Here is a 17,571-nt window from a genome sequence, read left to right on the forward strand (position 1 = left end):
CTTCTGGTAATTGGTCCAAAGTCACCCAGCTGGTTTTTGTGCATAGGGCCAAACTAGAACTCACAGTCACCTAGTGAATGGCCTAAGGTCACCCAGCTGGCTTTCATACCTAAAGCGAGACTAAAACTCACAGCCTCCTGATGATTGGTCCAAAGTCACCCAGCCAGCTTTTGTGCATAGGGCCAAACTAGAACTCACAGTTGCCTAGTGAATGGCCCAAGGTCACTCAGACGGCTTTCATGCCTAAGGCGGGACAAGAACTCCCAGCCTACTGGCGATTGATCCAAAGTCACCCAGCAGCTTTTGTGCACAGGGCAGGACTAGAACTCACAATCTCCTGGTGACCAGCTTAACGTCACCCAGCTGGCTTACATGGTTAAGGTAGGACTTGAACTCACAATCTCTTGCTTTCTAGCCTGGTGCCTTAACCATTAGACCACACTGTCTACTGAATGAAGGAGAAGAAAAGGGGAAGAAAACTTCTGATTCATGGCAGGTAAAAACACAGGACGGGGAAGCATTTCATGAAATCCCCCCCCCCCCCGTTTACAGATTCAAGCAACTCCCAAAATTTTAATTGTATTTGCGATGTTGTTTCTAGCCTGGATGGAATCAAGATGAGACTCAGAAATGTGCTGTGTGTTTCTACTTCACTGATGGAAACCCAAAGTGGGCAGAACTGAACAACTCGGCTGTCTTGCAAACTGCTGAGGACGACGAAGATGGATTTTATGCAAATCTCCGGGCTCGCATTCATTTGCAGCATTTATTTCCAATTTAGCTAGTGATTTTCTCCAACAGTTGACTTACCGTTTTTTAGAACTGAAATCTAATTGCTCCAGGCTGGACTCCAGATTCAAAGATGCTCAGGATCTGCCCAGCAAGCAGGTCTGACACCATCTTTAAAAGGGCTGGACTAGGAGTGGGGAGAGTTCTGAGTTCTAATCCTGCCTCGAAAGCCAGATGGGTGGCTTTGGGCCAGATCTAAGGGGAATCTAGTTGCCAAAATGCTGTCCAGAAACCTGCATGGAGCCATCCAAAGGATCATGGCAAAGTCTACTTTCGGCACCCCAATCAAAGCTGGCCCACTTACCCAACCCATCCTGGACCTCTTTTTCTTTAATGGCCTTCTCTTCCTGGTTCTCATCCTGCTGGCAGCTGGAAGGCGGCGATCGGACCATTTTTTCGGCTTCTTCCTTCTCTGGAGGTCCCGCTCGATCGAAGTGTACCACGATCTTGCGAACGGCACCAGATTTCTGCAGCTTGTCCAAGGGCTGAGGTGGGCCACCTGGCACTTCGGTGACCTGAGAGCACTCATCCTTCTCCAGCGGCAAAGGCGGGGTAGGGACCCGGAGCAGCTTAGTGGAGTCTGGCCTGGGGGGCAGGTAGGGGCGTGGCCTGGTGGGTGGGCGAGGCTTGATGATGCGAGTGGGTTTCTGGGAGGGAGGCGTGGCGGGAGGGAGGGGGTCTAAGGAGGACATCTTCACTCCAGGGAGGTCATCTGCAACAGTTCCCCTGTGGCTTCATTTCCTGCAGAAGAAGAGAAAATGGAGATAGCCTTCATTGAATCTATGCGCTGCGCCACGAGGGAGGGAGGGAGGGAGGTGTATTTTATGCCATTTGAGCCTTGAGCCCAAAAGCATAAAAAGGCCCAAAGGCAACAGGACTTTCTTGTTTTTCCTTGAAAACATTTCTTCAAAGAAGTCAGCAAGGAATATGAATCCTTCCATTGCCCCACCATCCGGTCAGAGCTGAAGAAGCTTCTTGGATGACAAGCGAAACGTCTTCCAGGAAAAACAAGAAAGTCCAGTTGGGTCCTGAAAAAAGCACCTTTGGGACAGCCACAACCTGGATGACTGAGAATCTCCATAGACCTCTAGCTATGCCAGGGGTGGCAAACCTATGGCACGCGTGCCAGAGGCGGCATGCAGAGCCCTCTCTGTGGGCACGCGCCACCGCCCCAGCACACGTGGTCTCTAAAAGTTCGCCATCACTGGCCTAAGGACAGCCAGCCTGGAGCCGCCATTGGGGAGCCCACCATCCCACCCGCCAGAGACCCCCTGGAGCTCTCCCAATCCTGCCCAGCTCCCACAGGTGTCCCTCCCCATAAGCAACATCAAGGTGGCCATGCCCACCCAATCTGCCATGACTACTGCAGCCACACCCATCCTGTGGCCACGCCCACCCAGTCTGCCAAGCCCACTGTAGCTGCGCCCGAGTGGGCCACAAACAAGCAAAGCCCCATCCTTGGGATGCAGGCAGCATACAAAACCACGCACCCTCCAACTCACAGAAAAACCGCTCTCCGCAGAACTGGTCCCTGGTGCCCAAAAGGTTGGGGACCTCTGATCTAAAACAGTGGTTCTTAACCTGGGCGATATTGCCCCCCAGGGAGCAAGAAGTTTTGAGGACACTTTTGAGACTTTTTCGTACAGTGAATCGCTGTATATCTGTCATACAAAAACATCAGATCGCTCGCTATTAGTGGATTGAATTGTGTTTTCAAATGTTCCTCCAGCTAGCTTCAGTACAGAACGCCGTACATATGTGAATACGCATCGCTTATCTTCATGCGCATTGCGCAGCAGCCTCTACCCATACAGTGGCACGCCATTGGCCAGAATATGTGAGATATGGGAAAAAGACTGGAAATAAATTATTTGCATCGATATGTCCTGATGACAATTTTAAAGAAAACAAAAAAAGGGTTTGCATAAATTGAAGAATTATTTCCTATGTTGTGATTGAGAGGTTATGTTGGGGGAGGGGGGCGATGACAACTTCCTCTTTGGCTCAAGGGGGCAATTCGTTCAAAAAGGTTAAGGACCACTGATCTAAAAGAAGACAATTGACCAGCTGTCTGCAAGGAGTATAAATCCTTCCATTCCCTACCATCAAGTCAGAGCCGAAGAAGCTTCTTGGATGAGAAGCGATACGTCTTCAAAAAAAAGCAAGAAAGTCCAGTTTCCTTCTGAAAAAACAGCTTTGGAACAACCATGAGCTGGATGACTGAGAACCTCCATAGATATTTGAGAGCTGTAACATTCCTTGTTGGACCATAAGAAAGGCTGAGCGCAAAAGAATTGAGGCCTTTGAACTGTGGTGCTGGAGAAGACTCCTGCGAGTCCCTTGGACTGCAAGGCGTTCAAACCGGTCAGTCCTATAGGAGATCAACCCCGACTGCTCTTTAGAAGGCCAGATCCTGAAGTTGAAACTCAAATACTTTGGCCACCTAATGAGAAGGAAGGACTCATTGGAGAAGGGCCTAATGCTGGGAAAGATTGAGGGCAATAGAAGAAGGGGACGACAGAGAATGAGATGGCTGGATGGAGTCACTGAAGCAGTAGCTGTGAACTTAAATGGACTCCAGAAGATGGTAGAGGACAGGAAGACCTGGAGGAACGTTGTCCATGGGGTTGTGATGGGTCGGACATGACTTCGCAATTAACAACAACAACAACAACAACATTCCTTGTAATATTCATATTACATCTATACAGGGAGTCCTTGACTTATGACTAAGAGTGGAGCCAAAGTTTCCATTGCTGAGCAAGGCAACTGTTAAGTGAGTTGTGCCACATTTTACGACCGTTTTTTGCCATAGTTGTTAAGCAAATCAATGCAGTTGTTAAGGAAATCATGTGATCATTAAGCAAACCTGACTTGCTTGTCAGAAGCTGGCTGGGAAGGTTCACAAATGGCGAGCACATGATCACATGGTCATAAATACATGCCAGTAGCCAAGTGCCCAAATCTGATCTCATGGCCCTGGGGATGCTGCAACGGTCATAACTGTGAGGACCGGTCGTAAGTCACTTTTTTCAGTGCTGTTGTAACATCAGTTGTTTAATGAATGGTGAATAGTCCAGGACTACCTGTATCTCCACTGTTGTTTTCCCCAGCACACTAACCCTGTGAGGTGGGAAGGGTGGAGGGGGAAGGAGAGATTGGCTCAAAGTCGGAGTTTGCAAACTTTAGGGTGGATTTGAACCTTAAGCTGTTTCTAGTTTTGGCCCAACACTTTTCATTCCATTCGGTGCTGGACTTACACATCCCACGTTGTGACTTGCAGGCAAATTCTCCCGCCCTTTTTCCTTGGAGAAGCTAAACACAGAATCCTACATTTTTTATGTTGTACAATCTACAATCTTTCATCGGCTTCTTGCAAGCCAAGGCAGAGAAATCTCAGCTGCTGGCTGCAATGCAAGTCAGAGGGATTAGATCTACAGTCTGCCAAGCAAAAATGTCTTGTAAAGACTAGCTGGAACGGGATTTCAAGAAGGCATAATAAATTCATCTGCAAATCCCTGACAGGGTTCGCCCGTGCACGATCCTCCCGATTCATCACTTGGAATGGATTTCTGCAATCTCATTCATTTCTGCCCTGCTTACTGGCAGCACATCCTGCTCTCTGGTTAACTGGTTCTCCCATCTCCTATCAGACTTTCCCAGGGTGTGGTTCTCACACGCCCATCCAGCTGGGAAAAAACAGCGTTCAGCCTGATCAGGGCCTGTGCGAGAAGCTGGGAAACGAAATGAAAAGCAAATCCAAACAGCAGCGTCTTTCATGCACTGGAATGAATGTCACCTGCTGCCGAGGATCTTTTGAAAATAACCTTCAGGTTTCTAGCCCTCAAGGAATCCTGTCAGAAAAAAATTAAAAACCTAGTAGGAAGTTTCAAGATTTAGGAACAGGCTGGGCAAACCTGTCTCCCGACAATCGGGAACGAATGGAGAAAAAGCAAGAGTGTAATTGCACCCTACTATTTTTAATAATAATTCTAACAATGCTACAGCAATGCAACGGACTCAAGAGATTCCCTCAAGAAATACAGTACAGGTAGTCCTCTACTTATGACCACAATGGAGTCCAGAACTTCTGTTGCTAAGCAAGGTAGTTCTTAAATGAGCTATGCCCAATTTTATGAAATTTTTGCTGCATTCCTTAAGGAAATCACCACAGCCATTAAGTGAAGCGCAAAGTTGTTAATTGAAGCTGGCTTCCCCCATTGATTTTGTCAGAAGCTGGCTAGGAAACTCACAAATGGCAATCAAGTGACCTCAGGACATTGCAAAAGTCCTGCCAGTTGCCAAGCCTCTTAATTTTGATCATGTGACCGTGGGTACACTGCAATGGTCACAAGCGCAAGGACATTGTAAGTCCCTTTTTTCAGTGCTGATGTCATTTCAAATGGTCACTAATTGAATGGCTGTAAGTCAAGAAACTAGAACAGAGGTAGGCAACCTTGGCTCTTTTATAACTCGTGGACTTCAACTCCCAGAATTCCTAAGCCAGCATGGCTCAGCTTGGAAACCTCTCCCTTTCCCCTCAGCCTGGCTGGCTCAGGAATTCTGGGAGTTGAAGTCCACGAGTCATAAAAGAGCCAAGGTAGCCTACCCCTGCACTAGAAGAAACTACATGTAGTCCTCGACTTACAATAGTTCGCTTAGTGACTTTTCAAAGTTAATACGTCACTGAAAAAAGTCACTTATGACCGGTTTTCACACTTACAACCATTGCAGCATCCCCATGGTCACATGATCAAAATTCGGATACTTGGCAACTGGCATATACTTATGGCTGTTGCACTATGCCGGGGCCATGTGATCCCCATTTGTAACCTTCCCAGCTGTCTTCCGACAATCAAACTCAAGGGGGGGGGGGAGAGCAGGTTTTCTTAACAACAATATAATTCCCTTAACCATTGCAATGATTTACTTAACAACTATGGCAAAAAAGTTCATAAAATGGGGGGGCAACTCACTTAACCACTGCCTTGCTTAGCAGTGGAAATTTTGGCCTCCATTGCGGTCATACGTCGAGGACTATCTGTACACAACCCTGTACAGGTAGTCCTTGACTTACAACACTTCATTTAGTGACTGTTCAAAGTCACAATAGCACTGAAAAAAGTGACATGACTGTTTTTCACGCTTACGACCGTTGCAACATCCCCACAGTCATGTGATCAAAATTCGGACACTTGGCAACTAACTCACATTTATAACCATTGTTGTGTCCCGGGGTCATGTGATCCCCTTTTGTGAGCTTCTGACAAGCAAAGTCGATGGGAAAACCAGATTCACTTAACAACCGTGTTACTAATTCAACAACTGCAGCAATTCCCGCCACCACGGTAGCAAGAAATGGAGCAAAGTTCACGTAACAAACAGAGGCAACAGAAATTTTGGGCTGAATTGTGGTTGCTGTATTGCAGGGGTGTCAAACTCAATTTCATTGAGGGCCACATCAGCATTGCGGTTGCCTTGGGGGGGGGGGGGTGAATGGATGTGGCCAGGGTGGGTGTGGCCTACTGGGTGGGCGTGGTCAGCTCTACATCATTTGTGTCAAAGGTGCCTGTGGGGGCCTGGACAGGAGTGGGACAGATCTGAGGGTCTCTGGCAGAAGGGGGTGGGACCAGGGCAGAGCCCATCAAACCGGATATGTGAAATAGGCGAGGGCCATTTGCTGGCCACTTCCAGGCGATGGTGCATTTCTTCATTCCTCATAAAAGGTGACACTTCCCCAGCATGCACCGGGGGCGGGACTGACACGGCAGGGGCTGGTTCTTCGTTCTTTCCAGATGGCCTTGTGGAGCAAAGACTGAATGCGTTTCAGCATAGAGGGCCACCACAAAATTGTACATTGGCTCCCTCCTGGCCGACTGGGCCAGGGCCAAGGCAGTGGGGGCTGTTCCCTCACTGTTTCCAGGATGGCTTCGTGGGCCACATGAAACCACTTTGCGGCCCACATCCGGCCCCCGGGCCTTGTGTTTGACATGTTTGCTGTATTGCTTTAAAAAAATAAAAATCTCTGATCTACAGCCTTGGTTTCCAATTACTTACGACATCAGGCATCGTGTGTGCCTTCACAAGCACTAAATAAAATCTCCCTGGGTGGGGCTGGAAAAAAAATGCAGCTTGCTCTCCTCTCCCCCTGCTTCCACCCTCTTCCTCCCACCCCAAACAGATTAATTCCCAACCTGTCTAGTTTGTCCAAATGTGGGATGGGGATTTCAACACCAGCAGGCACCTTTCCAGCCCCTGAAATGCAGACAGAACCAACGTTCTTCACGACCGACTCACCGGATGCTTCTTAAAACAGGACTCACAGTTGCAAGCAAGCTGAGAGGATTGCTGGGGGCGCAGGCAATGTGTCTGCTTGGGGAGGGGGGGTGTTGAGGAGGGTACAAGAATGAACTCAAACAGCTGCTCCACAGTTGGGGGATGTCAGCTGCCTGGGGAGATATTTTTGGGCCTGGCATGGGGGTGGAGAAACTCAGGATTAGTGTGTAAAGACTGGGTCAAGAAATAGAACAAGGGAGGCAAAGAGTAAGCAGGGCGCAGGGAAGGGAAGCTGAGGTTACTGTTTGGCAACTGGCGTCCCTCGAATGAAAATTGGCCCACGTATAAACAGTATAGAACAATTCACTTTGGTTTAATTATTAAATCAGAGGGGCAATACTTTGGAAAGATATGGGAAAACATCTTAAATCAGAGCATCTCCACCCCCCCCCTTTAAAAAATAGAAAAAAGGTGCCAGGCTTTGAACTGTCACACCAGCAATGGACAATCCTAAATAGGATTTGCACCCCACATGGCGTCCGCTGTATAAATAGGGCATAGTATCCTCCCCTCAGTGTGACTGCGGGGTCCCACCTCAAACTATATGTAGATCAGCAGTCCCCAACCTTTCCAGCTTGGCGGCCCAGTGGGGGGGAGCATGTAAGTGGCAGGCGGAGGTGCGTGCGCACAGCTCCTTTTCTGTGGCCGCACGTGCCCTCCATTCGCTCAAATGGAGTCTCGCACACGAGTGGAGGGTGCTTGCGCTCGTGTGCGAAGCTCCACTCGCACAAACAGCAGGCACTTGAGCTCTACTCGCACGAGCAGAGGGCGCTCGCTCGCGAAGCTCCATTTGCACAAATGGAGCTTTGCGCGTGAGTGCTTGCACAAGTGGAGCTTCACACGTGAACGCAAGGGCCCTCTGCTCACGGGACTGGAGCTTTGCTCGTGCCGCTTGCCCGCCGCTTGTGTGACTGGAACTTCACATGCACGTGCTCGCTAATCTCTTGCGTGGCCTGGTTTCAAACAGGCCGCAGCCCAGTAGTAGGCCATGACTCAGGGGTTGGAGACCCCTGCTGTAGCTGTGAGCTGAGGGCATATACTGGTCCAGTATCTGACTTTTTTCATATAAATAATAGCTGCATTTCAATGGTTAGATGGCCTAAGCCAATAGTGCCCAAACCACAAGCCAAAACCCACTTATTTATTGCAAAGTGTCAGGGTCACATCAGCATTGTGGTGCCCTCAGGGGGGGCATGGGGGCATGGCCTGCTGGGTGGGCATGGCCCACTGGGTGGGCATGGTTGCGGTTGTCATGGCAGACTGGATGGGCATGGCTGCAGTGGGCATGGCCACCTCGATGTTGCTAATGGGGGGGATGCTTGGGGCCGGGCAGGGTTGGGGGAGATCCAGGGGGTCTGTGGCGGGTGGGGCGATGGGCAGAAGGCCCAGCATAGATGGGGGGAGGCACGCAATCCTAGCTGGGACTGGGGAGCCATGACGCCAATGGGGATCCGGCTTTCCGTGCTCGGGGTGGCCTTTGGCTTGCTGGGTGTGGACATGCTCTACCACCTCTACTCAAGCTTGCTAGCTGGCCGCTTCGCCTCCTTTGTGCTGGGTGGGACTGCCGCTCCCGGCAGCGGTGGAGGCCTAATGGACCTGCGCAAGCTGCTGGCAGTGGCGGTGCGCGTGTCCACAGAGGGGGCTCTGAGTGCCGCCTTTGGCACGCGTGCCATAGATTCGCCACCACTGGCCTAGGCCCTAGGGCAGGGGTAGGCAACCTTGGCTCTTTTATGACTCGTGGACTTCAACTCCCAGAATTCCTGAGTCTACCCCTGCCCTGGGGATTGATATCTTTTTAACATTCATGTTTTAACTGTATTTTTTTAATCTAGGGAAAATGTTAATATATATTTCAAGTCAATCTGATATGCTATACGCTAAATAAACAATGTTTTTAAAGGGTAGGAATGACAACCGGTGGCTTGCAGAAGACCACCGGTTCCCCTTCTCATCCTTTATTTCCAAAACACCCCTGGCCCACTGAAGGGAAGGGGGAATGACAGCTAAGCACCAGCTGAAAAGCAAGAGACAGTGAGTTCAAGTCCTGACTTAGCCAGGAAATCTAGCGGAGTAACCCTGGGCCAGTTATTCTTGCTGATCCAACCCACCTCACAGGGATGTTGTGTGGAAAATAGGAAGAGGAAGGTCTGTTGGATATGTTGAGCTATTTGCAAAAATAATAAAAGTCAGGGTATAAATACATAATAATTTAAAAAGTGAACTACATTTCTGTTCCTTCTCTTTCTTTTGGGAAAAAAATACATGCAGGTAATTCTTGACTTACGACCATAAGTTTCTGTGGTAAGCAAGACAATTGTTAAATATGTTTTGCCCCATTTTACGACCTTTCCTGCCACAGTTGTTAAGTGAATCACTGCAGATGTTAAGTAACACAGTGAATCTGGCTACCCCATTTTACTTTGCTGGTCAGAAGGTCGCGAAAGGTGATCACATGACCCCAGGACACTGCGACGGTCAGAAATATGAACTAGCTGGCCAAGCATCTGAATTTTGATCAGAAGACCACAGAGTTGCTGCAACGGTCGTTAAGTGTGAAAAACGATCATAAGTCATTTTTTTTCAGTGTCGCTGTAACTTTTGAATGGTCACTAAAAGAATGGTTGTAAGTTGAGGACTATCTGTTATCTACTAAGATTTGGTGCATTGGGTTACATCCTTCAACAACATAGTTTAAGGCCTAGACCAGGGGTAGGCAACCTTGGCTCTTTTATGACCGTGGACTGGCTCAGGAATTCTGGGAGTCCACGAGACATAAAAGAGCCAAGGTTGCCTACCCCTGGCCCAGACGCCACCCCTCCACCTATCCTCCCCCTCCCTGGCTCCAAGCAACCATTTCTCCCCATTCAGACATGCTGGGGGGGAACTGAGAATGCAAGGTTGATTGAAGGAAAAGCTTTTTTCCTCCGACCTGTGGAGAACTCTCCTCCCCATCTGCCACCACAGCTCCATTTTGCAGGAGGAGGAACAATAACAACAACAAAAAAAAACCTGCAAAGAACTAAGGAGAAATTTCCTGACAGTTAGAACAATTAATCAGTGGAACAACTTGCCTGTAAAAGTTGTGAATCCCCCAAGGCTGGAATTTTTTAAGAAGAGATTGGACAACCATTTATCTGAAAGGGTATAGGGCAGGGGTAGGCAACCTTGGCTTTTATGACTCGTGGACTTCAACTCCCAGAATTCCTGAGGAAGCACAGCTGGCTCAGGAATTCTGGGAGTTGAAGTCCACGAGTCATAAAAAAGCCAAGGATACCTACCCCTGGTATAGGGCTTCCTTCCTGAGCAGGGGGTTGGACTAGAAAATTATTCTATTCTATTCTATTCTATTCTATTCTATTCTATTCTATTCTATTCTATTCTATTCTATTCTATTCGCTCTGCATTTTTAGAATTCAAACAGACAAGGCATGGAATGAAGCATTCAGGAAGAAGGCAAAGAGGGCTGGCTGTTTTGGGGACACTAAATGTGGGCTGGAAGACCCTGTTCAGGCTGGAACAAGAAAGAGAAGACAGGATGATCCCCTGCATAATGCAGAGAGTTATCAGCTTTATTTAACTCTCTGGATCTGCTCCAAAGAGTAACAGGGCTGGCATCGGCAAAGTATTGAGGTTACCATGGTGACCTCCATCTACCCATCCACCCAAGTGGTACCTTGAGTTTACCAAATGAGGAATCACTTCCCTTAACAGCTGTTTGGGGGGGGGGGGGTTTAACCAAGCAAAGCTCTTTCCCGTTGCAATCTGAAATATCTGCAACGGGGACCGTCTGGTTGAATTTCTGCCTATCATTTCTAATGTGTGTAAAACAAAGAGAAAAAATTATTCTGTAGGCTTCTTTTACATCTAGTTGCTCAGCCTACTACACCAAAGCCTTGGAAGCTGCGGAATTCAAAGCCAAAGCTGTGCAGGGAGCCAACGAGAGCGAAAGACAGATCAGATTCCCAGATTTCTGAGTTTGTGCTATGCTCAGAGGAACTATTGGCGAAGCAATAGTTTCAAAGGTATCCAGAAATTCATTTTTTTAAAGCAGTGGTTAATAGCAATAAAGATATTTATTATCTTTATTATAGACCTAATTTGGTTCAGTAGTGGTTAAGGCACCAAGCTATCAAAGCAAGAGACTATGAATTCAGGTCCGGCCTTAGCCATGAAAGCCGGCTGGTGGTTTTGGGTCTCTCTCTATCTCTCAGTCCAACCCACCTCACCTTGTTGTTATGGGGAAAACAGGAAGAGAAAGGAGTATTAAGTATGCTCACTGCCTTGAGTTATTTCTAAAATAATAAAGATGGGATACAAAAAATGTTTTGTTTGACTGTCAATTCTCTGCCCCTCTTAAGCTTAGATGTTTAACATTCCATTGGGATGTGAATCAAAGGTTGTCCTATTTCTTCCTGGGCTTTAATGTACACATTATAAACTGCTAGGTTTATAAGCAGTAGAACCAAGAATCCATTAAATATATATGTATATTGAATAGATCAGATTATCCTTCAAAGGTAATGTCTTTATCTGAAAGCTGATTCTTGTATTTTACCAAATGCAGGATGAAAACAATTTCTTCATTTTCATTTATCTATTTTACCCTGGAATTAGATTCTGTATTTTATTTTTATTTTATTCTTTGATATAATCGTCAGACTAACCCAGGGGTAGGCATCCTTGGCCTTTTTTGTGACTCGTGGACTTCAGCTCCCAGAATCCCTGAGCCAGCATGGTTCAGCTTGAAAACCTCTCCCTTTCCCCTCAGCATGGCTGGCTCAGGAATTCTGGGAGTTGAAGTCCACAAGTCATAAAAGAGCCAAGGTTGCCTACCCCTGGACTAACCAATCAATCAGCTACTACTAATAATAAAGACTAACAGCCCCTCCAAATATATGGTTTATAGCATACTGGCTGAGGGAATTCTGGGAGTTGAAAGTTGCTGAGCTTGAAAAACAGTGTCCTAGATTCTGCAACCTGGAAGTATCCCATAATAAGTGGCTGAAAGAACTTTTAATTAATTTATTATTTTAAACCTATACCCACACCATCCCAGCAAAGCAGCTAAGGTTTTATTAAATGCAATTTGTAATGACCTTTTCATTAAGCAGGTGGAAAATCCAAAATAGATACCAGCAAATTAAAGAATATTCTAATAACTTTGTAAGGAATGAAGCAATCAAATTGCAAAGCTAGATAAAAGTCTTATACAATTTCTATAGAGGAAAGCCATAAAGGTTTATTATGTTCTCTCCCCCCCCCCCTTTAAAGCTCCTTTTCTGGAAATTTCTCTGACTGATATTTCACTTTCAATAAATGAAGTTCATAAAAATATGATATAATTTGTTGCCAAATTCTTTAGCTGAGGCAAAAGTGTATGACCTGGGCTGGGCATTATTTTATGTTCTTCCTTTTATTTAGTTTGGTGTGCCTAAAAGTCTAGTGTTCATTGTTGCAGTTATTTTTCCTTTTTTTTCTTTACTTAGTGTATGTGTGTTTTTGTGTATGTGTGTGTGTGTGTGTGTTTACTTCCTCATAATTGACTGGTTTTCTCTTATTTTCTTCTCTTTTTCAAGCCTAGCTCAATGGCTTGAGTTTTTACTATATTGCATTATTGATATTACTATTTTCTTTTTAAAGGCAGTCCTCACCTTACAACCACAATTGTGTCCAAAATTTCCACTGCTAAGCAAGGCAGTTGTTGAGTGAGTTTTGCCCCATTTTACCACCTTTCTTGCCATAGTTGTTAAGTGAAGCACCACAATTGTTAAGCTGTAAAGTGAACCAGGATTCCCCATTGACTTTGCTTGTCAGCAGGTCGCAAAAGGGGATCACATGATGTCAGGACACTGCAACCGTCATGAGTCAGTTGCCAAGCATCTGAATTTTGATCCCATGACCATAGGGCTGTTGCAATGGTCACAAGCATGAAAAATGATCATGTTAATTTTTTTCAATGCCGCTGTAACTTCGAACAGTCACTAAACGAACTGTTGTAAATCAAGGATTACATGTAATCCAAGCAAAGCTGCAGAGACGAAAACAAAGGTAAACAAAGGTAGCAATTACCTGAAGCAAGTCATCGGGGTTCTTTCTTGAGATTTTTATTTCTTTCCCTCTCAATCAAATACTCCATCAATAATGGAGTTGATTCTGATTCTGATTCTGTCTCCCTAACAAACAGGAGTGGGAGACTAATTCCATGCAAGCTTCAGCCCCTTCAGGAATTCTCAGCCTTCAATCTTTTTTATTTTGATAAAGACGGGAAATGCGTCTTTCCTGAACCAGGAAATAGCAATGTTTAATTTAGAATTCTCTCACAGCCAGAGAAAAGGAAAAATCAAAAATCAAAAAAATCAAGAGACTGGAAAGAAAAAAAAACCATCAGGAATCATAACTCAGTATGTCCAAAGAAATTTTTCCTAGCTCCTGTCTGTGCATGGGTGCCTGCACGCCCACAGGCATGATTCTGGACCAGGATGAAAAACGGATAAAATAAAGACTTTACCCATAACGCAATGGAGGGGGTAGGAAATAGCAAATATACCAGTATATTTATATATAAAATATTTATATATAAGTAAATATATATCCATCATATCTATCTATCTATCTATCTATCTATCTATCTATCTATCTATCTATCTATCATCTCTCTCTCTCTCTCTCTCTCTGCTCAGGACCATATAGGTTGGAAACATGCAGAAGAGGCCTTTATCCTGCAGTGGATAGACAATGGCTAAAATGATGATGATAGAGATAGATAGATAGATAGATAGATAGATAGATAGATAGATAGATAGATAGATAGATAGATAGATAGACAGACAGACAGACAGACAGATAGATAGACAGACAGACAGAGAAAGACAGAGAGGAGAGGATAGATAGATACCGTAGATTGATTGTCAGACAGACAGACAGATTATATAGCAGTATAATATGGGAAATATAGAATTCTTCCAATATTTGAGGGGCTGCCACAAAGAAGAGGGAGGTCAACCTATTATCCAAAGGACCAGAAGGCAAGATAACAAACTGCAGATGGAAATTAATTAAGGAGAAAAGCAATGTGAAACTAAGCAGAAACGTCCTAACAGTGAGAACAACTAAACCGTGGAACAGCTCGACTTCAGAAGTTGTGGGTGCTCCATCACTGGAGGCTTCCAAGAACAGAGTGGACAGTCACTTGTCTGGAATGGTAATAGGGTCTTCTGCTTGAGCAGAGGGTTGGGTTAGAAGACCTCTAAGGTTCCTTCCAACACGGTTATTCTGTTTCTGTTTCTTAAATAGGTGTGTTGAACGGCGTTTATAAGGACACATGTCTGTGAGACTCGTTTCTGATAACCCATTTTATTGGAAAATCTGAACGAAGAAGCTGCAATTACTATAATTCCAGAGCACACACTATGTGCCTCTCCTACAAGGGAGGATGATGGGGTGTGGGGAGATTTTAGCTTTGAGCAAAGGGCTAGAGAAGACCAGAGAATTGGGCACTGTATGGAAAGTAGAACACAGAATAACAAGGTTGGAAGAGAGCTTGGAGGTCTTTTAGTTCAACCCCCTACTTGAGCAGGAGATCCTATACCAGTGACGGTGAACCTTTCAGAGACCGAATGCCCAAACTGCAACCCAAAACTCACTTATGTATCGCTGGGTGCCAGGTGGGCATGGCCCATGGATGGGTGTGGCTGCGTTGGTCACAGCAGACTGGGTGGTGTGTCCAAGGTAGGTGTGGTTACCTCAATGTTGCTCGTGGGGAGGAACACTCGTGGGGGCCGGGCAGGGTTGGGGGAGATCCAGGGGGTCTCTGGCAAGTGGGACAGTGGGCAGGAGGCTCGTCCTGCAGGATGAGGTGAGGCAGGGCGGGGGCGCCATTGTCGCAGGGCAAGGTGAGGCAGGGGCTGGGACAGCTGCTTCCTGACACCATCGGCCCCTGCACACAGAGGCCAGCGAGTGCATGGGGGCCGACCGTGTCCGTCAGCAGCCACAGCCTGCCGGCCCCTCGACTGGCGCACTCTGGGGCTCTGCAGCCCCTCAACTGGCGCACTCTGGGGCTCTGCAGCCCGCCACCAGCAGTTCACAGAAGCTGCCTCTCAGCTGGACTGCCGGCGGACAGCTGAGGAGGTGATGCAGTGGGTCGTGTCCAAGAAACGGAGAGCATGCGAGGCCAGGAAGGATGGGACAGGGGGAGGGAAACCAGCTGTGCTGAGATGCATCCAGCCATGTGGGACCTCGACAAGTTAACGGGCGGCTGGTTGAAGAGGGACGGTTGCCATCTCCGGAGCATGGCATGCGTGCCCACAGAGAAGGCTCTGAGTGCCGCCTCTGGCACGCGTGCCATAGGTTCACCACCACTGTCCTATACCATTCAGGACAAATGGCTGTTCAGTCTCTTCTTGAAAACCTTCAATGATGGAGCCCCCTCAACTTCTGGAAGGAAGTCATTCCACTGATTGATTGTTTTCATTGTCAGGAAATTTCTCCTTCGTTCTAGGCTGGATCTCTCCTTGATAAGTTTCTATCCATTATTTCTTGTCCTACCCTCAGGTGCTTTGGAGAATAGGTTGACCTCCCCCTACCCATCTCTGCAAAAGCCACTCAAATATTGGAAGAATGCTATCAAATCATCCCTAGTCCTCCTCTTTGTTAGATTAAACATACCTAGCTCCCCAAATTGTTCAGTGTATGGTTTAGCCTCTAGACCAGGGGTGTCAAACTCAATTTCACTAAGGGCCGCATCAGCATTGCGGTTGCCCTCGGGAGGGGTGCAGCCAGGGTGGGTGCAGCCTACTGGGTGGGCGTGGCCAGGTCTACATCATTTGCGTCAACGGTGCCTGTGGGGGCCTGGAGTGGGTCAGATCTGAGGGTCTCTGGCAGAAGGGGGTGGGACCAGGGCAGAGCCCATCAAGCCAGTTATGTGAAATAGGCGAGGGCCATTTGCTGGCCACTTCCAGGCGATGGTGCATTTCTTCATTCCTCACAAAGGGTGACACCTCTCCAGCATGCACCCAGGGGCTGGTTCCTCGCTGTTTCCAGACAGCCTTGTGGAGCTAAGACTGAATGCATTTCAGCATAGATGGCCACCACAAAATTGTACATTGGCTCCTGACCGGCCTGGGCCAGGGCCAAGGCAGCGGGGGCCATTCCCTCACTGTTTCCAGGATGGCTTTATGGGCCACTTCACGGGCCGCATTTGGCCCCCAGGCCTTGTGTTTGACATGTCTGCTCTAGACCCCTAATCATCTTTGTTGCTGTTCCCTGCTCTCTTTCTAGGGTCTCAATATTTTTTGGGGGGGGGGATTATGGTGACTAGAACTGGACACCATATTCCAAGCATGGCCTCATAATTCCAAGCAGTGTGAAGGGATGCTATTTCCCTTCAAGTGATCTTGATGTTATTCCTCTGTTAATGCAACCTAGGGACCAAAGTGTCACAGAAAGTAGCTTTTCTCTCTTTATCATGGTGTTAGAGGTTAGAATCGGCTATCCAGGGGTAGGCAATCTTGGCTCTCTTATGACTCGTGGACTTCAACTCCCAGAATTCCTGAGCCAGCCATGCTGAGGGGAAAGGGAGAGTTTCCAAGCAGAGCCATGCTGGCTCAGGAATTCTGGGAGTTGAAGTCCGCGAGTCATAAAAGGGCCAAGTTTGAAGACCCCTGAGCTTAGAACAGGGGTAGGCAACCTTGGCTCTCTTATGACTCGTGGACTTCAACTCCCAGAATTCCTGAGCCAGCCATGCTGTGGGGAAAGGGAGAGTTTCCAAGCAGAGCCATGCTGGCTCAGGAATTCTGGGAGTTGAAGTCTACCAGTCACAAAAGGGCCAAAGTTGCCTACCCCCTGGGCTATACGAAGCAGGGAAATTCAGAACAGATAAAAACAAGGATCCAGCGTCATGAAGTATTAAATTAGATTTGCAGCCAGGAGAGGCTATGATGGCTGCAGGGGAGACGGTTCGAAAGGGAATAGCTTAACTGAGTGAGTTTGGTTGATCTCAAAATGATTCGTGGTTTTGATTAGGGAAGAAAAAAAATCCCCGGAGAATAGAAAAGAGTAAGCTTTCTTTTGTAATCACAGAGCTAAGAGATAATTTTGTAGTTGTGCTGCCATTTGCTGCAAGGGAAATCCAAACTGTCTTTCTATTTCTTTTTAATTTTTCTTTCTGCATTTTTTTTCCTTTTCCTTTTCTCTCTTTGTTAATGTTAGCGTCTGTATTCTTTGTAAAACTTTCCATAAAAAATTGATAAAAAACAGAAGTGGCTTCACCATTATGTACCCGTAGTCCTCGACTCACGACCACAACTGAACCAAAAATTGCTAAGTGAGACATGTTGCTAAGTGAGTTTTACAACTTTTCTTGCCGCAGTTGTTAAACACTGCAGTTCTTAAGTTAATAACTTGCTTGCTAAGTGAATCTGGCTTCCCCATTGACTTTGGTTCTCTGAA

At 46.8% G+C, this 17,571-nt stretch overlaps 1 protein-coding gene across 1 annotated transcript in view; it reads right to left on the reverse strand.

The window, feature by feature from the left end:
- ARHGEF15 (Rho guanine nucleotide exchange factor 15) overlaps positions 1–1,322 on the reverse strand; it is a 43,998-nt gene extending 42,676 nt beyond the window's left edge. The window contains exon 1 of the mRNA XM_039327793.1: positions 1,094–1,322. Coding sequence (XP_039183727.1) covers positions 1,094–1,181 — 88 coding nt within the window. The 5' untranslated portion in view covers positions 1,182–1,322. The remainder of the gene's footprint in view (positions 1–1,093) is intronic.
- Between the last annotated feature and the right edge of the window lie 16,249 nt (positions 1,323–17,571).

The sequence above is a fragment of the Crotalus tigris genome, unplaced genomic scaffold, assembly GCF_016545835.1.
Source record: "Crotalus tigris isolate CLP2741 ecotype Arizona unplaced genomic scaffold, ASM1654583v1 scf7180000024367.1024689, whole genome shotgun sequence".
Taxonomy (NCBI): Eukaryota; Metazoa; Chordata; class Lepidosauria; order Squamata; family Viperidae; genus Crotalus; species Crotalus tigris.